General features: G+C 37.6%; 1 protein-coding gene across 1 annotated transcript in view; it reads left to right on the top strand.

Annotated features, from left to right (window-relative positions):
• LOC124171843 (tyrosine-protein phosphatase 99A) overlaps positions 1-26,713 on the top strand; it is a 1,017,936-nt gene that overhangs the window by 804,288 nt on the left and 186,935 nt on the right. Inside the window, exon 5 of the mRNA XM_046551201.1 lies at positions 11,651-11,838. Coding sequence (XP_046407157.1) covers positions 11,651-11,838 — 188 coding nt within the window. The remainder of the gene's footprint in view (positions 1-11,650; positions 11,839-26,713) is intronic.

Here is a 26,713-nt window from a genome sequence, read left to right as displayed (position 1 = left end):
GCACAAAGTGCAACATTGTGCCGTTTCGGTCTCACGTTATTAATAGTAGTTGGTCAGTGAACCAAACGCACCAATTATTCCTTCTTTGTATCACTATGAAGATTTCTGTTATTGATTCAAGCGCCTAGCTTCTCGAATTTCGAAATAAAACGAATGAGTAGATGAACTGGTCGTCTTTGTTGCACTCTGTGCAACGCGCGCCTGGTGATGTAATACTATCCCGTAGTGGCAATTATTGATCAACATTGTTTATTTCTGTACGATGTAGCGTGAGGTGAGTTGGTGGGAACACAAGAGTTTTCACCATTCCTTCTCTGAATCAGGTTGAACTAACAGCTAAGTGTATGGTGTGTACAAGCAGCTGCTTGTGGAGAGAAATTGACCTGTGGCATTTTCTCCAACGTGAGCCCTATGATGTGAATGCATTTTAGGAATAATTTCCATAGGATATTTTGCTGTCCTTTTATGGGATTTCGATGTAGAAAAATTCAAAAGCTAATTATCACACTGCTTAGGGCACGAAGATTCATTACCGAAGAAGACTATCAGAGTGTACTACAAGAGCTGTCGGACGAGGAACAGGAAGTCGGCATTGAGGAAAGCGATGACACAGATGAGGAGGAAAATATTTCCCCTCGTGATAACGGCAGAGACTCTGATGAAGCTACGTCTGATGGTGACGTGAAAGAACCTACAACTGCTGAAGATTGTGATATTGATGGTGAGAATAATCATTTTTTTGGAAAAGTTGATAAATCTTGCTAGTGAAAAAAAACTTCTTTTTGCGGTGCTACAAAGATCAAGCGCAAAAACATTATGAAAACTCTACCAAGGACAAAACTCTGTGCAAGAAATACTCCTGATAAGGCTGCGGCTTTTCAAGAATGTAAAGATATAGACATGATTGATGAAATTGTGATGCAAATAAACGAGTACATTCAAAATAAAATTGCTCTTGTCCACTATTCAAGGGAAAGGGATTGTAAGGAAACGACAAGAACAGAATTTATGGCTGTGCTGAAAATACTTTTTCTAATTGGCATGAAAAAAGGTTTTCATGTTAATTCTTCAGACTTGCGTATTGAAGATGGATCAGGAATGCAAATTCTAAGGGCAGCTATGAGTTACAAGCGATTTATGTTTATTGTACGATCAGTAAGATTTGACGACAGAGCAAGTAGGGATTTCCGAAAACAAACTGATAAATTAGCTGCAATCCGAACAATAATAAACTTGTTCATAGGAAATTGTCAAAAAACATATAAAATGAGTGAATTTGTGACAATTGACGAAATGCTGCAAACATACAGATGCCGTTGAAGTTTCATTCAATATATACCGAGCAAACCCGCGAAATATGGGATAAAGTTTTATTCTATGTGTGATGCCAAAACATTCTTCACCAGTATCTCGAAGTGTATTGCGGGAAGCAGATGAACGGTCCATATTTAGTGTCAAACTCACCAGTAGACGTTGTCAAGAGGCTTGTAAGATCAATTGAGGCAACTAATCGTAATCTTACCACAGATAACTGGTATACTAGTTATCCGCTTGCCAAGCATCTCATCAGAAAAAACATTACAACCATTGGCACGCTGAAAAAAAATAAAAGAGATTTTCTGCCTGAATTTTTGCCAAACAAGACGCGCGCTGTAGGGTCATCTCTCTACGGGTTTCAGAAAGACATTACCCTACTGTCATATGTTACAAAGAAGAACAAGGCGGTGTTGTTGCTTTCAACAATGCATGATGAGGGGATCACAGATGAAGGTTCAAATAAACCATGTCTTATAATAGATTACGATGCAACGAAAACAGGTGTCGACACGGTTGACCACGGTTGTATGTATTCTGTGCCCAGATTTACGAAAAGGTGGCCATTAGCTTTATTTTATAGATTTTTGGGCATCGCAGGAATCAATGCTCACATATTATAAAGGGCAAACAATCCTACAAATGAACATTGCAGGAGGACATTCCTGAAAACTTTATCGTACATATTGATGAACGCACACTTGAAAAACAGGTCAAACATATTATCTCTACCAGCTGGCATTAAAATATTCTTGCCAAGTTATCGAAGTGAAGACTTGCAAGTTGAAGAGGTGAGCGAGACAGCAAGTAAGAAACGCGGAAAGTGCGTATTTTGTGGCCGTGCAAAGAACATATCAACGAAAATCAAATGTGGGAGGTGCAATAAATTTTCTATCCGAAAGCACTGTTAAACAGTTACTACCTGAAAAAAGTGTGCATAAATGACGTTAAAAACCTTAAGACATAAAAACTGAGTTTTTGGCATTGCTTAAAAAAAATGTGATAAAAAGTTTTAATTATAAAAGTGCTTTAAAATCTGTACTGTATGTCTAAACTATGTAAAGTTCTATTAAAAAACAAGGTAATGAATATATGCTTCTTAATTCGATTTTTTGTAATTAATATCAGCGAAAAACCAAGTGCACTGAGTGCCACGCGCGCCCGCTAGTGTCAGAGAATATGGCGCGCCTGCTGGAGGGTTAACTAAGCAAACGGAGGTTGTCAAAAAGCTTCATGAAGAAACAGGAATCTCATAAAACTACATAAATGAATGGTTTTATGTCTATTTAAGGTATGTCTTATTAGATCCTGATTGGTCTTTCAATATGCCGAAAGCTTATTTATAATTTTGTGGGGTGGGCATAAAATTTGGTACTCGACTACAATATCGCATTAATATTTTGCGTGTGGCTTTCAAAACGAATTGAAATCGCCTTTGCCTTTCAAAGAGAACTTGGCGGCGCAACTGTAACTTTGGCTAGGGGTTTATCTTTCCCTTTGATCAAAGGAATTAATATAATTAGCTTGTAGCTCATATTCCAGATCAATGCGACTCGCTGAACTAATTTTCACTTTTGGCTTGACAATTTGACCATTTCAAACTTCATTAGACTGCAGCACTCTACTCTCTACTATCATCATATTTGGTCTTAGTTATACATTATGCATGCAGGACGTCATTTTTTCTCAATTTTTTAAAATAGTTTACTCGGATTTTAAGTGCTGCGGATGAACATCACGAGTGAAAATTGAAATGTGAAGGTATATTTGCTCGAATTCGGATGGTACGCCTTTTTTTAATCATTTTATGTGACATTTTCAGATACTTTTGCTGCTTTTTCGAATCTTTTTATCACGAACTTGTCTTCACTAGTTTTTAATGCGTTTGATGAATTTTTTATGTACCCTGGGAAGTTGAAGGATCTAGGAACCTTCTCTAGGACAGAAATGATTGCTTTGTCCTAAATTTATTATTCCACTTTACGTGGAACTACATATTCTGAGGATTAATAAATTAATTTCCAAAAAAATATAGTAATTATTGATATTTCAATACCCAATTAAAGTTTTTAATAAAACATTTTAAATTTTTTTCTCGTTTATATGATAATTTAAAGAATTTCATGTTAAATTACAGATATGTAAAAAGGGGTGTTACACAATTATAGGATGGTAAAATATCATTAGCCTTGATTCGCTTCTAGCTAGAGCGTGAATGTGGTATAAATTATTGAAAACCACTGCTATTATCCGTCCGTTGATACCCTGAATAAGTAGTAAGTTACTAAAGCACGGAGAAATGTACACCCCATGGTAGCTTTTAAAGAGGATTGCTCATACTATCCGTCACGCGTAGTCCATCTCGTCTCATATTTTCATTTCCATAATCTGATGCCATAATTTCGATCGATATGCAATGCAGGCATTATTATTATGATGTGTCTCGTCTGTCAAGTCTCATTACGATGCCCCGCCATTGCCTATACAAAGTAGCACATTAAGGCTCAGCAACGAGTTTTTTTATCTCAACATAAAAAACTGCTACAATTTCAATCCTTGCATACCAGGATAGTTTATCACTAAAAATATAGAGGGAAGATGTTATCTTCTAAGTATCCCACAAATTTTCACAAGTCAATATTTCTTAGAGTGCTCCACAATCATCGAATCTGAAAACTTCCACCTAGCTAGTCAATTCTTTTTTATTTCCTCCCATTTCCCCTCAATCTCTTATTTGCATTCATAACATTCTCGGTAGAATGGAATCACTTACTAGAGAATAACCGGCGTTCACTGGGTGTTATATTTTCACAAGCCAGGGAATAATAATTTTGATGACACCATGAATTTATGGAGGGGAATCAGTGCGTGAACGTTATCATTATATAGAAATAATTAAAGCTCGCATCCACGTCCGCCCTTCTCACGTTTCGCGGAGACGGATGCAAGGATGGCTGACACCTGAGTTCATTAACCCGGATGTCCTTTCCCTTATTCCCTGCTCTTCGTTTTTTTTTCTTTTCAAAATCGAATTTTTCATTCACCCATGTCCCATTGGACTCGCCGGAAATGAAACCTCCACGACAAAGCGATGTGAAATCAGACTCGTCGACGCCTTGAGAGGAAGGGAAGGACTCCGTCAGAGATGAATTATTCGCGCCGCGGGAGGAGGAAGCGGGGTGCTGGGGGGTTTCTGGGGGGTTTCTGGGGGGTTTCTGGGGGCGGGAACATTGCCATTCACAGCGACGGTGAGGAGATCTCTTTCTCCAATTTCCCGAGTGTTCCTTGATTTCCACAGGAAGTAGCCGGCAGAAGAGAGCGGGTGATAGTAGAAGATTTTGGCCCACGATTTTCTCACTCATGCCTTTGCGTTATTTTGTCGCCGAGGCATTTTTTGACCAAAGCCCTTGCGATATTTGGTTTTTTGGCCAGAGCCTTTATGAGTTTCTTAAGCTGCTTTCTTAAGAGTTTCTTCAGCTCTAAAATGAAAATATTTTGGGAAGAATAAAATTAACGTCTCAGTGTTGAAATCTTCCAAAAGAAATTATTTTTACTTTAAAAACTTGCATTATTACCACTGTTCAGAAATGCTCTAGCAATTCTTTTTTATTTAGTGATAATAGATAGTAAATAATTTATATTGGGTAGTTTGTTTATAGTGTGGTTTCATTGAAACATGAAGGCATCATCGAGTGTAAATTGTAAAATTTTAGCTCGACTATGGAAACCAAAATTTAGCCCGAAACAGCAGCAAAATGTCAGAATATCCTATTATTTCTTAGGCTTCAGGAATGATATCGTAGACCAAAAGCTCTTTCTCCTCTCTCATGGTCTGTAAGAATTATTGGCTCCACGTGGAGCCAGGAGGTGTGACGGAAGGGGAAAACAGTACCACCAAGTGAGGGGGAATCTTTCTCCAATTTCGCGAGCACCTCTTGAATTCCACTGGAGGGTAAGGGGATCTGGGCTGGCGGTTGTGGGGTCGCGCGCGGCCCCAAAGAATATGCGGATCGGAGGAGGCGGAAGGATTAAGACGGGGAAGAGCGAGGCGCCAAACTGCGGCCTAATTAGCGGTGTGACGGGACCCCTTTGCGCCCAAACGATCCCAAATGAGAGTTAAGCCGGGAATTGGTGCGGCGGTCGGGTCGCCATCCAGCGGGAGGTGGCCACGCTCCTTCCGACTCGCTTCACACCCCGCACCGCAAAACATCGATAACCTCTCGGTCGCAGGCGAAAAACGTTGGGCTGTGCCCATGAATGAGTTCCCGCCGCGGGGGACGGGTCCATCGTAGAAACGGAACATATTGACAGACCTCTCCCAGTTGGAGAGGAAATGAATGAATTTTGGGCCGTTAATTGAATTTTATTGCCCCGCATGATTCGTGTTTTCCGTAAATTTACATGTAAAATACAGATAAACGGTGGGGTCGGGAACAAAAAAACAGTTTCCCTCACGCTATGCAAGTAAAAATATTGAAATCTGTTCTTTGGAGCAAGTTGTCCTACAAGATAATCGGCCGGTGGGTGGGAAGGCCTTAAATATAATAATCCTATTTTACTGGCCTATATGACCCACAATGACTGTATATATTACTTTATAAGCATTAATATTTAACACATTAGGTATTCAATGGCATTAATATATGATCGAAGTTATTTATCAGTTGTGTAGCGTAATGAGATGAACCTCCAGGGAGGCAATGTCCTACTTATGTATAATTATGGATGATTATAGATTTATCTCATTGCACAATACAAACAAAGGGATACGATAATTTAAAATATGCGTTCACTGAGAAAAATTATTTCTTACTATGGGGCTTCATTAAAAATCGGTAGCACAGTAGACCATGAAGTCTTCATTCCCATTATTGAAGAGGTATTTGGAAAACAAAGGAATGACACAGGAAAGAAAAGAATGACGGAAAGGTTGGGAATGAAGGAAAGGTTGGAAAACAAAGGAATGACACAGCAGCATGAAAAGCTGGAATACTGCACAATTGCTTAAAAATTGAGGTCATGATTTAAATAGCTACACCATGTCATCTGTAGTATTTGGAAGCCGGAAGAGTACACAGAAGACTGGAATACAGGATTAATTAATACCATACATAATAAGTAACATAAACTGCAGGGGCATGATATTACTGAATGTAATTGATAACATCTTTACTAGTATTCCTCTAAACCGTGTAAGCACTCATGCCGAAGGCAGAGAGAAAGAATGTCAATGTGGCTTTAGAGCTGGTGAAAATACCATTGACCTGATCTTGTCGGTAAGAAGAACGATGGCGAAATGCAAGCAGTATAATATTGATTTTTATAAACTGTTCATTGACTGCAAACAAGCTTTCGACATTGTGGAGAGGAAAGAGATGCTAAGTATGAAGAGGTAGAGACGTATGTTGACAGGTTGTGATATTCCAGAGAAACTGAAGAGGGTCTTTCAAATGACATTGAAAGAATTTCAATGGAAATCCGTTATTAGGGATAGAGCACGTGGAGAATTTAAGAGTACCTCAGGAGTAAGTCAAGGACATGCACTCTTAGCCAAGTTATTAAACTTGGTCCTGCATGATGCAATGAAAGAACTGAAGTTATGATGGGCCATTGTGCTTTAATCCCAGCAAGATTATGCATTTGCAGGCGATATAGCATTCATTGAAATGAATGTGATGACTTAAAACAATATGTAACTTTTTAGAGAACGCAGGTAAATAAATGGGGCTGAACATCAATGGAGAGAAGACCAAATACTTAAAAATGTGAGCTTCTCAGAGTAAGCGAGACGACCAAAAGATAATAACTGAGAATTATGAATTTTATGGTTTCCAGGAGTTTATTTATCTTCCAGTGTCTCAGGAGTCGGAGGAGTCGGAGATCCCAGGAGTCAGACTGAATAATGAACGTAAGATATCTACTGAGGTCAACCAAAAAGTTATGTAAGGTGAAAAAGCATATTTTTCAAATTTAACACTCCTCAAATCAACTCTACCATTAATGGATGCATAGCTGAAGATCTGTAAAACGCTTATTAGACCAGTCATAACTTATAGAGCTGGGACATGAATACTACCAATCCAAGATAAAAAAACCTAAGAACATGTGAAAGAAAGTCATGAGGATAATTTACGGCCCAATTAGAGAAGGAGAGTGATGGAGAATTGCAATGAACATGGGGATAGAACAAGTATTAGAAAGAAAGCATATAGTTAGATTTGCCAAGTCATTTTGCCTGGCATGGTTTAGCCATGTATAAAGAATGAAAAATGAAGGAATGCCCAAGATAATGCTTGATAACAAGATGAAAGAGGTCAGAAGAGGAGGTAGACTACGGAAGAGATGGTTCCAGGATGTGGAGAATGATTTGAAAGCAATGGGAGTCATTAGATGGAGGGAGAAATCAAGATGAAGAACTGAATGAAGGAATGGAGGCAAGAAAAGAGAAAGCCAAGGCCCACTCCGAGCTGTAGAGATGCATATGACGAATGTTATGATATTTAATAGAAAAGATAACAAGTGATTTGGTTCATTAGCTACAGGAGATATGCATCAAGGAAAAAAGCTCCTTTGAATATTCTCTTTTGTCGTCCTTTATTATTTTTTGTACTAGGCATTCCTACGTAATTTCCTGTCTAGACATCTTTCGAAGGGAAAGTATGCTTTTATTTTTAAATGTTTCTTGGAAACAAAATGAAAAAATCTCTGGATTTTGTTTCCCGTGATCCCTTAAACCGTTCTTAATTGAATGAAAGAAATAATTTGGCTCACCGGATGAGAACATTCTCTATACACGTGATCACTCATTTGATTTAATATCAAAAATACAGCAAGATATTCTTCCTGAGTTGGAAGGAATTCTTTCACTTTTCTCAATAGTACTTAAGTTGAATACACTTTGATTTATAGCAAAATGATTTTTATCGTCTAATTATAGAATAAAAATACTCAGAGAATCGTTTTATACGTCTTGTATGCTTGCATATTTAATGACATCTTAAATAGTGTTTTCATCCTTCCAGTTCCTAAATCTGTTGTTCCCTTTAATATGATTATGAAGAATATACGAGAGAGTTGACTTTCGATTATGCTGGTATAATCTGAGGAACACCCTTATGAGGGGATAATAACCGAGGCCCTCTTCTTCAGAAGAAAAGCTGCTTTTCCCCGTTGGTTCCTTTCCAAATGGGTCGTTGTGTATCCCACTTGTGGCAAGGAGCCCAAGATTTCAATGGAGTGTCGAAAAATTGACCGAGTAATGGTTACGCCATGATTCAAAAAATTATTAACTTGCCCTCATGCATAATTCATGGCATTTCTGAGGATTTTATTCAATAGCTTCTTCTTTGGTACAAAAATTGGTTACGCTTAGCTGACCCATATGGAATACGTGTCGGAGCTTTTAGACTAGCGGGATGTATATCAATCATTGGTTAGCGGGATGAGCGTGTTGCATTGTGTTCCTTTATTTAAGAGTTATTGTGTAAGTACTGTTCAAAGAGCCACATTTCTTTTTTATTAGGCTGAGTTAGTAATTTTTCCTGCTGCATACGCAAATATTTTCTTAATCAAGGAAAAAATTCGGATGGAATATACTTACGTTTCATTTCAGCGTCAGAATGTCACATTTAGCTTGTATATGCAAACTATTGTATAATATTTACTTTCAATCGACCGGTAGAGAAAATTAAACATTCATGTGAGGACTTTAAGTAGCAGTTGTATTATACTTAATAATTTTTCTGATTGTATGTCCTGGAATAAATACAGATAAGCATGCGGTTTTGTGTGTTACATTTTACTTCTCAGCCCATACTCTTAAGTTTACTCTAATATGTAAATTATTTGCTAATGATATGATTTTTGGTTAATTAGGATATCATCATCATATTACACCCTGCTATATTTCAGTAATGATATCTTGTGAATCTATTATACAACTGATTATCATTTTTGCTGCAAAAAACACAAAATATTTTGTTGAACATTTTTCTAAAACTAAATTAAAAAACGTGAAAAGGTTGAACGAATAACAGCAGTGTTTTTAAAGTTGGGACGTTGTGCTCTCCAAATCTCTTTTTTCATTGAAAACGTAAGGAAAATAATGATGAATTGATTTCTATTCATTTTCACCATTGCAGCGCACCACGATGCGTATTCATGGTATTTTTAATTACATCCTCATATACATTTGCTCGAAAATTGTTCCATCCGCTTCCGTGCACATTTAGACTACAAAGTATCAAACTTTAAACGAGAGGTTCAAAAAAGGGGGAAAAGGAGCAGTTGCTGGAGCAATGGAGTAAATCTCATTTTTTTTCTGCGCTAATGCCGGAGAAAAGTTTGGAAAAAAAAGTAGGTGGGCTTAATTCCTTGCCCTCAGAAACTCAGTCACGGTGTCTCTTTGAGAAAGCCGGGGAACACCTCGAGAGGGCAAACCCTTGGGCGTGCTGCTGCTGCGTTCGAGGGGAAAAGAGACCATCGAGCTAGGGCGGCTCAGTCCTTGAGATCGGCCTAGCGAGCGAAATGGCAAGACAGAGCACTTACACCGTGAGTTCCTTTAATGAATGTGCACCTCTCTGTGAAAACTGTGAAATTGTCCTACAGCTGTTGGAAATGTTTTTTTTTGCTTTTTTTCGCGATGCACGCGAAAATTTTAGCTCCCATACATGGTTATACATCTATAAAAGTTCTGCGGAAAAAAATGCATGCCCGACTCTGTAAGTGATAATTTTTGCCTTTGAAGTTTATTCTATATTTGGATGTTTAGTATTAATAATGGAGCAGCTGACCTCCGGCGGTAAAAAATTACGAGGTCCTCCATATATTTCGGATTTGTTGACGTGGAATAGCATTTATCAATACAAACTATCACTTTAATGATAGAGTGGTCTAGTTTCTGTTGATTTTTTTTAAGCATAAGTATTAGTCACACAACGCCACGCTAGCTTAAAAGTCATCATCTCAAACATTTATCAAGTCAGTTCATATTTCATTTTGATTTTGGCTCATAGTAATGAGCATAAATCGATGTTATATTTGATGTATATTTGCCTACGGCAAACCTACATTTAAAGATATTTTTTCAAGTGTTTACTTCACACATATTCATTCTGTTCTGATCTTGTTTAACTTTTCCACTCAGTCGTTTATTTAGCGATAAAAATTGTCCAACTTACTTCATGCTTTTTTGCGTGTTTACTAATTAACATAATAATTATCGGAATCAAACTCTATCTTAAGCGGATATGCTTTTTACTCATGCTCACTAGAGTATTTTTAAAAATTTGATAGTGCTTTTTTATCTAATGCTTCGATTAGGTTTTATTCCTCCCCTTTTACGGGGAATTGTTTTGATGATATACGGCTGGCTCATCTCTATGGTTCTTACCCTGAATCTGGGCAATATAACTCAGCTAGACCCAAACGTGTGATCCTAATATTGGCAGGTAATTTTTCCCTCTTTACGAATCCAAAATTATCCTGAATCTCATAGTAAGATTATGAGGTAGCAATTTTGGCTTCTTCTCGTGCAGCTGATCTCGAAAAGAAACTTACTTGGTTTTCTATCCCTACTCCAACCAACTCGTCAAATGGGCACACCGTGAATGAGCTCATTTCATCGATATCACTTTTTGTATTTAATCATGGATTTATTTTGAGTGAAAATTATTGCTCTCTTAAAAAATGGCTTATGCAAAAGTAAAGACATCGGCTTTCATGTAGAACCTATTTTATAGTCTGTTATTTTTGATAGTTATAACTCGATTGGAATATTGGTAGTATTGAGCATTGGTGTTGGGTGAATGTTGGCCTCAGCTTTCATCTTCTGACGTTGAGCGGTTGTTTATACAGCTTTACTTTCACCTATTCAAACCAACCAACACGTTGAATTGAAAGGCAATACTATGCAGAATTTCCGTTCGTTCAAAATGTTTAATAAAACCACTTTGTACTTTCCACAGAGCACTATTAATTTCCTCATCGATTTCAACGGCAATGCATAATTATCTGTGGGTGAAGCCGACTCATAATGCGCTCTTTATCTTATATTATCAAAAAGTTGTATTCCCATCATTTAATGCGGTATTTATTTTAATGATATATCAATGTCAAATAACAGCTCTGACCCTGAATCGGATCATCCTAACTCAGCTAGGACTAAATCCCACGCCAAGTTCCCTTACTCTAAAATTTCACATTGTCGTTGAAATCGATCGTGGAATTATTATGCTGTATGTTGAGTGTAAAGTAGAAATTATTTTACAAGCTTTGCCTTAAGGTTGAATCCCTGAGTGAGCGAGCACTTATCTGAGACGTTTTGCTTTCGTTTCAGTGCCGGACGGTAAGCCGCTCATCACGACAGCGCACAACACGAGTGCATCCTCGCTGCTGATCAGCTGGAAGCCGCCTCCGAGGGACACCATCCACGGCGAATTCCTGGGATACCGCATCTCGTACCGGCCGAGGGACAAGGGAGCCGAGGACGTCAAGGAGATATATATTCGAGACCCCAATGTGGAAGTGAGTACCCATCTAAATTTATTCTTTCTTGTACTCGATCATGCTTTGATTCAGTGAGATATATATTTTGAGTCGTTATCGTGAGATATATTTGAGAGATTTGAAGTCGTGAATTTGAAACCAATCTTAGTCCATTTAAATAATACTTGGGGCCTAACACATGATTTTCAGTGATGGAAAGTTACCAATATCATCTCTAAGACCTTCCGCTTTGAAATGCTATTGGACAATGTATTTTATCCGATTATGGAAAAAAATTGAAACAAGAGCTCTGATAGTTTACAATATTAAGCTTATGTCTGTAACACAAAATTCCTGCCAGATGGACTTGTGTAGTTTAGGAATTCACAGCTTCATTTGCTTCGTAAAGGACGCTCTGAGATAGCAGAAATAAAAATGTTGGAGTGAGAATGACATACAACCAGTTGTTTGTGAGTGCCCTATAATGGGTACGGAAGAAAATCTAATCCCTGATTGGATTTCATCGGATTACGTGAATTCTTATTTATGCGGAATAAATCTTCTGTTGAACATTAGCACCCCAATAAATAAACTTACCACATTCTCACATTACACGTTAAGACACTCGTCCCAGTTCAGCGGACTGACTCGTCTATAATCTCTTCCAGGAATAGGGATTGGCAGTGGGTGGCTTTGGGAAGGAATTGAATTTAATAGTGGACACTTTCTTCCCTCAAAATAGAGGGCTGATGGGATAAATATTCTGTAAGCTTGGCTAATGAAATAATGTAACTGGCCATTAGCAACCAGCTGCAGACTATTTTCCAAAAGTCACTGCTTGGCACTTTGGGTAAATCGACGGTTATTGGTCAATTTCGGCTCTTAAGATTGACAGGTAATTCAGGATTTTGACTTTGTATCATTCGCTTTATATCAACTACATCCCATTAAAAAACTCTAATTCTGCCCTCATTTTAATTTAGAATTTCATCAAACGCGTAATTTTTGCTTTCTAAGTAGTAATTTTCTATTTCCTAGGTCGTAACATTCCAGTGGTTTATTTCCATTAGAAAACGATGAAGTTTCAAAATTCGTAAGTCATGTCTAGGGAAATCTTCCCTAGTTATGACTCCCTGCCATAGTTATAATCCCTGCCCTAAACCCTAGTTTAATCCAATTCTTGGCTGAAATACTCACGAATATTGGACGTCTATTTCCCAATGAGCCGTTTAGCAAGATAATACCAATTTCTGGTAAAGGGAGCTATGGTAAAAAATTCTCTCCACAATGATAGAAATCCTCTTAACCATTTAACCATGATAATTGGTGAAAATAAACTTTTTATTGTTTTGGATATTTGTTGAGGGAAACAAGTATTACGTAAATAAGTAATGCCCAAACAAGCAGAGTTTTCACGGAATATATTTAATTAATGTTCATAAAATTTGCATTTTATATTGGAAAAAACGTTTTCAATCATAGGGAAAGAATTTTTGTGCCATTTCAACAAAACTCTCCTAAATTATCAAGTATTTATACGGTGGCTACGCTAATTACAATCGAGAGATGATTTGGGTCGTTGGCTAGAGTGTTGGCTCCCTAACTTGAGGCCTGGGTTCAAACCCTGGAAGTGACTGAGATTTCTCAGAGGAAGCATGAATGCTTTATTGAGGTCGCCTCAAGTGCACTAATTCGTTCATTGGATGGGATGTTTAGCCTTGGTACCCTCGGCACTTAAAGTTAAATGAACGCTGATTCCTACCTCGGGCTTCTGTCTTCTCTATTTAGCAGATGATTTTTCATCAAATACCTCATCATCATTAGTCAACAATACTGAGATTAGTTTGACGTAGCTCTCAATTTCTCTCTCCTATCCGCTAGCCTTTTCATGGCAACATATTTATTCTTTTTTACATCTTTTATAGCCTGTCCTATGTAACTCATTCGGAGTCCTCCCTTGCCCTTCCTTCCACTTGTGCTCCTGAGATTCTTTTCTTCAGGCCATCATGCCTCATAATGTGGCCAACCAAGTTGTCCCGTTTCCCCCTTAGTATTTTTAAAATACTCTTTTCTCCCACTCTTCTTAGCACTGCCTCATTACTTACTCCGTCAATCCATTTTAGCTTCATCATCCTTCGGTAGCAACACATTTCGAATGCTTCCTATCTTGACTTCTCTGCTACTGTAAACGTTCAAGCCTCGATCTCATTGAGAAATATGCTCCATATGTAGCATCTGATGAATTTTTCCTTAATTCCACGCTTGTATTCTCAGATGTTAGACGATTCTTCTGTTTGTAGAAGGTCCTCTTTGCCTGCGCTATTCTACTATTTCTTTCTTGCTTGGACCATCGTCGGTAATTTGGCTTCCTAGGTAACAAAACTCTTTCTCTTCCATAATCTTTTGTTTTTCTTACTTAGTGTTTGTGCTGGCCTCCTCTCTTTTGCTTCATACCAATATCTTAGTCTTTTTATGTTGATTTTAGGCTGATATCTGGCCATTGTCCTTTCCATATTTGTCAGTCTTTTTCAAAGCATTTTCTGATCAAACACTTACTTGACTAATTATTTACGGATACGCTTTCAGAGTGAGGCTACTCAAACTCATTATTCAGTCAGTGTAAAGCGGACGAGGATGCAATTTAAATTTTTGCAGGTCAAGGCGACGCGGGACGACGCAAGACCGAGTTCTCGGAAGCGCGTGACTCTCGGCACCCCCCCCCCCCTCCCCCGCCGCTATCCCAATTTTATCTCCACTAATGTGTGCGGCGGAGGATTATAACACCCCTTCTCTTCCTCTCTCTTCCTTGTCCCTCCCAATTTTTCTCTCCTGAAGAAATTATTCCTGACGCATTGAATAACCCAAGGCGGCCTGAACTCTCATTTTCATCCGAGATAAAAAAAAAGGAGGAAAGAGCCCGGCCCGTCGCAACTCGGCCATTTTGTTCCCCCCGCTCCTTCCCTAAGACCCCTCCCCGCAACTCTGGCCACAACTTTTCGCCCCCATCTTTTCTCAAAACTCTCTCCCACATCGGCCTTAAAAATTTTGTCCCCTACCCGACACACGCCCAGCGCCACCTTGCTCAACTTCTTCCGACCCTCTAATAACCTCCACCTCACGTATGCCTCCGCCCCCCACCCCCTTCGGTCATATAGCCTCCGGGCCTCCTCTCCGCCCCCAACCTCCCCCTCAGGCCTCGTAGACGCAGCCCTCCCCCAAAAACCCAACATCTTCCCCCATCTACGAGGATTGGATGGAAAAACAAAATTTTCCATTACATAAAACGCTGAGTTGTCATGCACTCCCCCCTCCCCTACCTCATTTTTTCGGTGTCCGCGGCGGAGGTGGGTGTATTTTCCCGTGGGGCCGCAAGGCATGTCGAGCCGGGGGACCGGGGTCGTTTAAGTGAGGAGGGCAAAGGGGGAGACATTGAAGGTTGGGCCTCAAGATTTCTTTTGGGCTGGCCAGGGGAGTGCCTTTTCTAAGTCAGTGGCCCGGAGCCGAGAGAGCCTTTTTCCACTTCATAAGAGTCTTTGTTGATATGTAATAGTTTTATAGTTTATATAAACATTTATGAGAAACAAATTGTTAACTAATTTTCTGCTACGTATCAATCATAATACGTATCATTAGTACAAGAAATTACTACCGAATTGAGCTATGATTTATAAGTTTAAAAATCTTTCCGAATTAATAAGTGATTCTTTCTCTTCAACTCGCCTGGAAAAGCTGTGCAGTTAGGCATGGTTTGACGTAAACTTCTAACTAATTTGTTACTGCACATTGATCATATTAAGTATCATTACCACACGAAATATATGATTTATTTTCTTCAACCAGCGGTGAACAGCTATTTAACTAAGTATGATTTGACATAAATGAAGTCCACATTACCTCGGATTCAGAAATATACCCATAATGAAAAACATCAATATTATGATAAGTAACTTTAGCCAATTTTAGCCAAAGGGTACGTGATAGGGTTATATTTCTTGAGTGATAGGGAATAGATATATTTCACAGCGACTCATTGTCAGAGAAACGTCATATTAAGGCCTTGCTATTTTTCAGTTAAGTATAACAAAACGAATAAAATATGAAAGATATTTTACCCAGATGATATTAATAGGACCCTACCCCCTCCCCCGTCTCACCCGAAAAAAGGCTTCAATAGATGTTGGTGAAACTCGGGAGTGATATTACTCCAACGCTCAGATTCTTCTTTCGTGAATTCCTGGTGTCTTAAAACCCCCGCAACTATTCAGGTGGCTTTCGGGTTAGTGTGAAGATGTAGATAAAAATATATTTATCATGCCTTAGTCTGCTAAGATATAGCGTAAAAGCGTAAAATATTACGAAATTTATGTTTTTATGAAGCTCTTGGTACGATTTTGTGAAGGTATTTATAGCATAAAATTACTGGGCTGCAATTGATTCTCCCTATTATATTATATGCGAACTGAGTGAATCAAGATATTCTATTTACATATGGCCGAAAAATATAGGCATTCTCGATGAAATGAGTGGGAAAATATTTCATTTTTAAATCAGTAAAATAACCTTAAGCAGCAACATATGTGGCTTTTTGTCATAAGGTCTGCGTATTTAAACGGTTGATATGCTGTTAAACAATGCCGCAAAACTCTTCGCCGGTTTTTTTCCTACCAATAATGTCAAAATCATTATTTTAGACTCTGGAATGAAGTCGTACATTAAAGATATTTTGGAAATCTTGCTGAAAAATTAAGTCCTTGAGTTCTTGGCAGTTGTATAGCGAAGCCCGTTGAGAAGTAGATTTTCGGGATATTTTCAGCCGCTGGCTTGAAGCATTTAAATTATGTATTCCTCTAAATATGAGAGCTCAAGCCCACGGTATTTTTTGCCGCAACAACTGTTCCAAAAAAGCCTGAAAACGTTTCCCTGAAGATAAGCGTAATACACCACGCTACAAACATCGCTTTTTTATCATCATGAGGTTTTCAAAGGATTTCATTCGCATTAAATACCATAACTTGGTATCATAAAAAATATTCTATTGAGTATGCAAGGAAGCATTATAGTTTAAATTTTTAGTTTTTATCTGAATGCACATTCAAACTCTTAATGAAAAATACGCTTTGCGAATGAACTTGTCAAATAATACCTTGATTCTGTAAATATAGTAATGCCGTTTTCTAATAGGACTTCCCCTGGTATTATTTTTATTTAATCTACTGAAATGAATTTCTTTTAATCTTTTCAAATAGCAAAACAGTTAGCAGCTGACATCTGCATTGATTATAAAATTGTATTAAGGGAGAGTGAAAGTGAGGGCCTACTAATGAAATTTGATTCACCAACTTCAATGATTCACTTTGCATTTCAGATAAAGAAATGGTGAACTTTGATTCGGATACTATCAGAAAAGATACGCAATTTATGTTAAAACCCTTGAACTTATATGATCATGTGCTTCATTGCTCTAGTTTGATAGCTTTCGGGTTCTTTCAAGAGGTAAGGTCATAATAAAATAATAAGCTCTTTGTAGCTCATAAACATATGTTGCTTCTGTTCTTCTGTGATCGGTGCAGTAAAATATTCTTTATAGAGCAAAAGTACATTCCTAGGATTCCTTTGTGTATCTTAGTAGAAGTGAAAGGCACACATCAGCGGAAGGTAAGAGAAATTTTACAGATTTTAACGGATTGAAAGGAATAACGTTGCCAGAGGGAAAATCTGCAAATTTTAGGTCAAAGGGCCTTATAAGGCTTTGATTTAAAATAAAGGTATGCGGAACGCCCATTTAAAATCGAAATCGGAAATGCGAGTGACCTCTCAAACAGCAAAAGCTATAAAATATTTCCGTTTGATATTTTCAATATGAGTAGCTAAACATTTATGGCCAAGTATTACCCATTGTCATATAGAGCATTTATGTAAGTACCATTTGAAAAACATCTTTCAATTACCTATTGCTAAAATTTAGTTTGCACGCCTGCCCATGCATTTTGCAGTTTTATGCTGTATTTTATTGACAGCAATCTCTTTCCCTTCCACATACCTAATGCGTACTTCTATTACTATAGTGCTCGCATAATTGTACGCAATTATAGCCACGTAGTTTCAAGTAATGATTCAGTGTATTTTATTTCGTGAATATTACTTCAATCTTTCGGTGTTTCTGTAACGTTATTGTGAAATATTTCCATCGTTTACCCTTTTAAATCCGTTTAACTCCATAATCCCTATCTGGAATAAAGTATAGCATAAATGAAAAGAGCTTCATGAGTAAATTCTTATAAGAACTGCAAATTTTCCACCAGATCTAGGTTACTCTCATTTTTTTACCTTGTCTCAATAAGGAATGTCAGTTTTAAGCTTCAATCGAATCTCTGTATCTAAATTTAAATATCTTTTTGGTGAACGTGTTTTCCAGTTAGTGGCATGTGTGTATATTTATGGCATGTACTACTCAATGCAAGGGTACATTAATCAAAGAATTATGGCAAATACCCGTTAATTAAGCATTGAGCTAAGCTTACTGCTTATTTATGGATTTAGAATACGCTAAGTATTTTTTAATCATGCACTTCAGGTAAATTTGATTCTTCAATTCCGATAGACTCTCCTTTTACTGTATTAAGGGGATGAGTTTAAGAGAATATTGGAGAAAAAATTTCTTGATTTAAACTTCCGGGACATTTCACTTTAAATTCGAATATGAAAACTTTTGAAATTCAGAGTTATCGACGTTTTTTTACCTATCCCCGCTGTTGCGGGTGGTATATACCTCAGCATTGTACTTCGGTAACGTGAGCTTCGCCGTTGACGTCGTGTTATATTCATATCCCGGAAGCCAAGGGGTTTTAAGACTTTTGAGAATCAAAGCACCTGGCCGTGCTTTTAAAGTCCACCTGGAGTGATAATTCTCCGAGTCATTTCTGAGGAGAGGCAGTATACGCAGCGTCAAGCACGTCGAAGGCCACCACGGCCGAGTTCAATAGGATAAAATTGTGAAACAACGAATATGTTAGTAGATAAAGTGTAATAGACTTTTCCACGGAAATTTTAGCTCCACCCGCCGAGCAGCGGCAATAAGACTTCATATTTCACTCTCAAGTGGTAGAAGAATTAGTACGAAAAGACTTCGCTTCCAAAATGCAATTTTCTCGGTGTTTAGTTACCTTTGATGGCGAGAAAAATATTGAGGCTGAGGGTCTCCAAAGTGAACACTCGTGTGGCAACTCGTAAACTTTGGAGCACTTGTTAACTTCAGGCATGATCTGGATTTGAAGAGATCTCTTTTTAAGTCTCTGGTTCCTGAGGTCAAGAATCTCCTTGACCTGGTTACGCAAAGTCTCCTAATATCCGATTACTCGTGGCTATCATAGGGTAGTTGTTATTTTTTAAATATTGCTCAAAATACGTAGTAAATATTTTTAAACCAGCATCTCGTCGCTAAACACCCTTTTTCTGTAAACTAGGAAATTAAACCAACGACAAGGTGGCCCCCGACGGAATGGGTTTTAAAGGCTCAAATAATTAGTATTTTCAATGTCATGCGGGTAGGATGAATTCATTCCATCGTACTAATATTTACATTGCACTAAATATTTTCTCCGTTTTATTTAATTCACATACCTAGTACGCGTTCATTTGTTTTTCCGCAATTAATAAGTTATTAATTTCTAATTTTAAAATTATTTTTATCAGTTAAGTATAGGAACACCTATAGTCTGCACGTTTTTAAACTTGTTTTATCCTTGAAAAACTTAAAGTGAAATAAATTTGGTTTACATATATCAGTTCTAAAAGTAGAGCATGTAGTTATTATTCTTGCGTCTGTACACATCCTTATTTGAAGAAACATCGCAAAATGTAAAAATGTGAAAATCTTTTAAAAGTATTTTTAACGCCATTTCGATCGTTTTATTGAAGCCCAAATTTTAGTATGTCTCGTCTTTTTTGCATTTTTTGTCGTATTAACAATGAAATCAAGCAAAAAATAACGGAAAATTTTATTTAAATACATGGTCTAATTCACTATCCAAATCTTATGTAACCTTTGAGAAGGATTCACCTTTTTTCCGAAATTACAGGCGTCAGTAAGTTCCAGTAATTGTTTATCGAGTATCAAGTAAGAAAAGGAAAAAAGACTCAGTTGTAAATATGATTATGTTGAAAACGCGATAACTTTGAAACGATTGACCTGATTTTTTTGAAATTATAATTACTCATATCACATTGATGTTCAATATGGTGTCTTGCAGATTTTTTTCATCTGAAGTCATTCGCTGGAAACGAAAAACAGAGATTATATTTGGAGGAGTTCGATATCTTGATGGAGTTGATTTAGTTTTCTGTAATTACATATATATATTATTTTCATATTTATCCATTGTTGGTTCAGTAATTTTAAATACATCTTGATCTCTCCTTTCTAATAATCCCACAATCAATCCTAAAAGTCGCAGATTTTAAAATGTGACCACATCCCACTACTTAATAATCATATAAATTTCCAATATGATCTGTAAACACTGGGGGATGTAACTTTTCTTAAATAGAAGTAGTACATTTCAAACTACTCGGAGTAAATAGCATACATTTTTCCTATCCGTTTTATGAATTAATCCTTTTCATATTTTCATTTCACTTCTCTAAGTGTGCCGCAATGACCCACAGTTTTCCTTCAAGTTTGATATTTTAAGCCATGGTGGGTATAAGGCATATAATTGCTTCAGTTTTATAATTTTTTAACATCTGATACTTTCAGCAATAGGTAAAACCAGAATGTTTTTTGCCAAATAGCTTAGATTAACGCTACGTCTTGATATGATATTTACTCCCTAATTGCTTTCTTGGGGAAGAGGTGAACACGAATCGCTTATATTTCACTTAACTAAGGATCAAGTCCCAGAGCTCATATTTTTTTTCCTAAGAGAGCATTACCATCGTTCAATTTTTTTGTACATTGCTACCGGATATATTTCTACAAGTCCAATCCATTTCCTCAATTTTTTTCAAGTGAACTTTGAGCTGATTTTAAAAGCTCTTAGACTCAGAGGTATCAATTAACATTGGTCTAATAGCACTTCGAGACCCTGGGCACTATTCTGAAAGAGTTTTCTCCTTGCGAAGCTGACCCTCCAGTCTCAAGGTGGAGAGAGATTCTTAAGCCAACACAATCCTCTCTTTCCCCAAGAAAGCAATACTTCTTTAGTTCACCGTCCTTAATCCAAAAAAAAACTTCTTTCCTTCGGACGACCAACCTATCCACGCAGTGCTCACAAGGTGTTTGCCTCTCCAGCTCCCCCGCCCCCTTGTATTCGTCCCAGCACCCGCCTCCTCCACCCCCTTCCCCCCCCCGCCCCCAGAGCCACGCGACCCCTCTTGTCTCCAGCGCGCAGCGACGGAAATTGACTCGGAGAATACAACTGCCTCCAGCTCCCCCCGGCCCCCGCCTCCCTGCCTCCCCCGTGGGCACACCGCCCCCTCCACCTCCAAGAGAGGCGTTGCTTTATCTCGGAGCCCCAGCACCGTCGCCGTACCTATTTCTTATTTTCCTCGGAATTCTCTTTCGGGTTCCATAAACCAGAAAAGAGTTCCTTGTATGGAGGGTCTGCGGCGGAGAGTTCTAAGGGAATGGAGACAATTTCGAGGAAATCGGCTTCAGGATAAATTACAAACGATGGGTTTGCACATCTTTGGCTGCCATTCTCCCGTCCGGTGGTAGTTGTGTCGAGTATCCCGTGGAGGGGGAAGGGTGCTGATGGGAGGGAATACCGTGGGGACACGTTGGAGGGGTGAGAGCACGTTGTATTCAATCTCGAGCTGTGAATAAATTATGCTCGCGTGCACACGTATAGAAATCCTCCTCAGGCTCCTCTGTCACCTTGTTAGTAATTGCAAAAATTCGTATTGACGAACTCTTTGATAGAATCCAGGTGCTTTTGTTTGAGATTTCATTGTTTCGGAGCATCGCGAAACTGGTTGCGTAATTATGGCTCGTATATAATGGATAGGCTGTGTATAATTGGCGAAATCTGTTTGTAGATATATGTTGAACTTATCTTTAACAAGTTTTTATGAGTAATGAGAATAGGGATTACCTGTTCCAATCTGAAAAAATATAAAAACATAAAAATACATAGTGAATCGGTCGCCCTAATTTTTTCACCGAGAAACATAAAATAGGGTGGCCATAAACTATTTTGGCCAAGACCGGGACAGGATCTTACATTTAGTACCGGGGTAGGGGTCCTTTGTGGAGTCCGAAAACCTATAGCCTTACTCCATGGAAATAGGTTTGTAGAATCGAAACTAAAATTGTTATTAATATAATTTTTATTTTTTAAGTTTTTTCATTTTTTGACGGACTGAACTGTGAACACATTGCCATATTTTGTTACGCCTTCTTTTATGAGCTGATATTATAAAAACATAGTTTTCATAATTTTAGAACCGGGACTGTCCCGGCCAAATCCGGACGTAATGCCACATTACATAAAATCAACTCTGCTTTATTTTTTAGAAATATTCTTGATGTATATCTGTAACACAAAAATGCAGGAGACTTAATTTTTTCGCAGATGCGAGGTTTATTCATAGGCGTAACTCCTCAGCAATACTATCGATTCTAAATTTGATGATTTTAAAAGAGACCATTACATTACGGAGTATTTCTACTAGAATAAAGCAAAAGGCTTTTACCATGAACGCTACGAGTCTTGAAATATTTTTATGGTGACAAAAATGTTATTTTAAATGTATTGAGTAAAAATGGAATTGAAGCTGGTAGTTGGTAAAACTTAAGAAAATTCAATGATTATAAAGACTCCCTGTAATTTTTGAAGTATATATGCTGGATTTGGGCAAGTTTAAAGATAATTAGAATCATTTTTTTAAGCTCAGTAATGGAGCATTTTTAATTCAAAATTGTTTATTTTTGGGTTTTATAATGTTATAATTATCATTATATCGTCCCGTTTCTTATACTCATTTACGTATTGCTTTTTTTACATCGCATTCTTAGCTGTGTAAAAAAATATTTTTGCTCGTACAAAGCCAGGTATTTTCAAATGCTCACATTTTTCCATCCATTGGGATGATTAAAGGCTTTGGTAGTATGCAATGAAGATTTGCGGTTTCACAACACCACCATTCATTGAAATACGAGAAAAAATCGTCTTTAAAATTACGGCAAATGTAAAACAAATCTGCATGAGAGTGGCTCAGATGAAACGACTTGTCTCCCGAAGAGGACAAGGTGGGCCGGCGTCATCACAGCCCGAGGTTGAGCCAGGGACCACGCTCACCCTCTGCGCCCCATTCCATTTGAAGTCGTAAAAAACCCGTGTCGAGAGTACTTTGAGCTGTGGGATGAAAGCCAGGGGTTATGCTCCTATGTGCGGGGTCCTTCGCCTCGGAATCCTTTTGCCAGGAGGCGAGATTTTTAGATTCAAATCATCGTAAACAGAAGGACGGCGAAGAGAGAAGTTTGATCCACTTTGTGAGTTTCTATTCCTTCGGCCACTAAGTGACAAGATCTGAAAGGATACCCGCTCTTTGATTGCGAACTAGTAATGTTTCGATAGCCAAGAGTATGGGAATTGTCTCAGAGTGAGAAGGAAGAATAAAGATGATCGGAGACTACGTCGATGTCAGCACGACTGGGCAGATGGGCTTTGGATCTCAGAGATATTCAACCCTGAAGAGGCTTCTATAGACCCTAAAAGGCGGTTCGAGTTTTCGCTTTTAAACTTTGCGGGAGTTCACCATCCATTCCCATGTATTACCAAGCGAAAGAAGGTGTTTGCCTGGGGTTTGTTATTCACCAGTATGGATCATGCAGTACGCCACTTACGCACTCCATTGACATTTAAGACCATAATCTTAAAAGTAACAGTAAAAGTAAGTAATGTTTAGGCGATGCGAGTTCCCACCAAGCATTTAATGCTTTGTACGGGACACACGTTTTAGCGCAGGAAATTTGTACAAATACATTTATAATCTAATCAAAAGTGAGTTAGCGAATAGTAATGAAAATTAGTCAATGCATGTCAATTTATCATTAAACAGAGGGTTTACTATGGATAAATAAAAGTCACAAAATGTTCAAAAATGAGTCCGTTGGAAAAGGAGAATAAACGCAGTGCAAGCACAAAAAAACAAAAAATGCAAACAGAAAATAAATTTATTCTCACATTTTTTCTATGGAGTGATGTGATTAATTTTATGAATATTTTTACTTTAACTATTCCTTGTATTCCAAGGTAAGAATAACATCTCGAAGATGCTAGGATTTTTTTCCATTAGCTTGCCGCATTCCAGCCCCACAATTCTTTTCAATTGAAATTGGCCATCGGTTGCAATTCTAAAGTCTGATTTTCAGAACTTTATTTCAAAAATTACTTCGTATTTTGCCATATTTAAGTTTTTATCAGATGGAGACTTTTCATGAGCACGATTGAATCATGTTAAAATACTTATTACTTGTTTGAAGCCGACTCTCATATTTATTGATTGCTCTGTAGTTGACGTTTTTCTTATTCTACTGCTGACCTAAAAATTTTCTCGTTCCACGATTTAACCTCCTGATGATGACGTGGATGCGTTGAAGCGTGAGGTAAATTTTTAAATGAAACTGCGGTACATAACCACTGAGACCTCACCAATACTCTGGTCACGTATTCCCAATATGTTAGCACAAAAACTATAGTTTTGGCCGGGAGCAGTTAATTTTTATTTAAAATACTTGTAATTCCATGCTAAGGCTACGATTTTAAATATATTTAATCGCTTGTTTTCATAGCTTTATTGCATTATTTTGTAAAGGAGTAAACTTAGCTCTTCCCAGGCTCTCTGAAACGGAAGTTTAATTTAAGGGATTGAACGTTTCTTTGCTACTCAGAGCTTTTGATTCTATACAACTACGGCCATAAGACGAATAGGTCTCAACTTGGAATGCTCATTCATTTTTGATGGGTGGAAAAATGTTTTTTCTTTAAATTTTATATTTAACTAATTTAAATTTGAATATATAGTTCACTTACTCAGTATTTGATGCGAGAATGATTTTCCTAGCGAATATTTCCTTTTCCACTTATATTTTGATTAAATTGATTCTTATGCTCCATATATTGGCTGTTATAAAATATCCATCTTCTATTGACCCATGGAAACTTCATAGGAAGTTGTGCACATTGTCCCAGGATTGAAGTTCTAACAGTCCCTTTACTTGAGCCCTAATCATATGAGCGTATAGAATAGGCACGCATAAGGATTTTAACCCGAATCAAGATGCTCTCGTAATTCTGGAGGTTCATATAGTACTTCATGTTGAGTAATGCCACAAATTGCTTCTGTTTCTGTGTAATCGGTAACGCTCCTCACATATGCTGCGGTTCTCATTAGACTGTGATTTGATTCATCTTTTCGTGTTTGATGTTCTCAGAACGCATTTATAGTGAGCCAACTGGACAACTGTGGCGTTTTCTCATTGGTTTTTGCATGGAACTGCTAGCTTTTCATAGGTTTCGCTTTTGCAAGATAGAAATGAGATACCACGCCGCAAAAACCAGAGCACCGAGGACTCGGAGAACAAGGAGAATAGATAATAGTGTTTAACCATACTCTACCTCATATTCAGTTGTTAATTTCAATTCAATCGACTTTTTTTGACTAATTTTTGTCTATTTTTTGGAAAATATGAAAGCTACGACTACAATTATGGAAACGGAATATTTTTTATGCGTTTATGACTTATCTTAATTATTCATCTTTCATTATTAAATGTTACATTTACTATTCAACCTTTATGGCTTAGCTTACATCGTTAAAAATACATAAGTTTTGAATGAAATATATATTTTTTAAAACTTTCCTCGTGCAGAATTTGCTGTTTGGGGAGTCACAAAAAACAGTTACCCCCCAAAATTTGAAATTTTATTCGTGATATTCTAATCATGGCCGTCAACTTCAAGGGAATAAGTTTAAGAAAAATATGATGATTTAGAAAAATTTTAAGAATGTATACTTCTTGAGCATTTTCCGTTATTTCATCCCGTATTTCCGAACTATTAACTTCCGCTTCTCTCTTCCGTTTCTGAGTTCATCATTCAAGAGTTATTTTCGTTTCATGGCATCACACGAAATGAGGCCCTAAATTGCTGGCTAAATGAGTTTAATAGGTTGAACTAGTAATATTTTCATATACATAATAATGAATTAAAAGTCTTATTTCTTTTCCACGAAAATCATGTATAGGAAATGAAAAAACATGTATATACAAAAGAGGAAAATATTGGGAAACGATTTAAGTACCCGTGGAGGCTCCGCCTCGTTCTCAGAATGCCGAATCATTTCAAGGTGAATGAAAGTTCAAAATGAAAGATACAGAACAGGAATAGCAGTAAAATTACACTAGCACTTTACACAAAATAGCACCTCACATACAATATTCTATTGATCCACGATATCATTAACTAATAATGAGCGTGGTATCAACTTCCCCACATTGAATTTGCTGAGTTATACATATTTTGTAAAATTTGATTCATTTAAACTCTCTGATTAATTCCACGAGGGGCAAATATTTATTACTGTCGTTCAACAATTACAAGATCAATCTCCGTATAACTGTCACTCACCGCGTTGGCAAAAAGTGTCACTTCAAACCATCACGATTTCCCATTTCGCTGCATAACTTTGTCCATCGTGCACTCCACAGTTTCAGTAAGACTAAGGTTAGAATAAATTTGGCAGTCGTATACAGACATTGTTCATTAAAGTCGTGATTATGAGAAAAATACACTGACAGCTTCGTTTTTTCCCATTTTTGCAACTACATGGCATGGTTTTGACCCCAAAAATGAATATATCACGAAATAGCTGCATATATTGGTTATTCATCCTAGGATACACACAGCATGCA

This window comes from Ischnura elegans, chromosome X (genome assembly GCF_921293095.1).
Source record: "Ischnura elegans chromosome X, ioIscEleg1.1, whole genome shotgun sequence".
NCBI lineage: Eukaryota > Metazoa > Arthropoda > Insecta > Odonata > Coenagrionidae > Ischnura > Ischnura elegans.
Note: the sequence above shows the minus strand (reverse complement) of the source record. Positions and strands in the feature narration are given on the sequence as shown.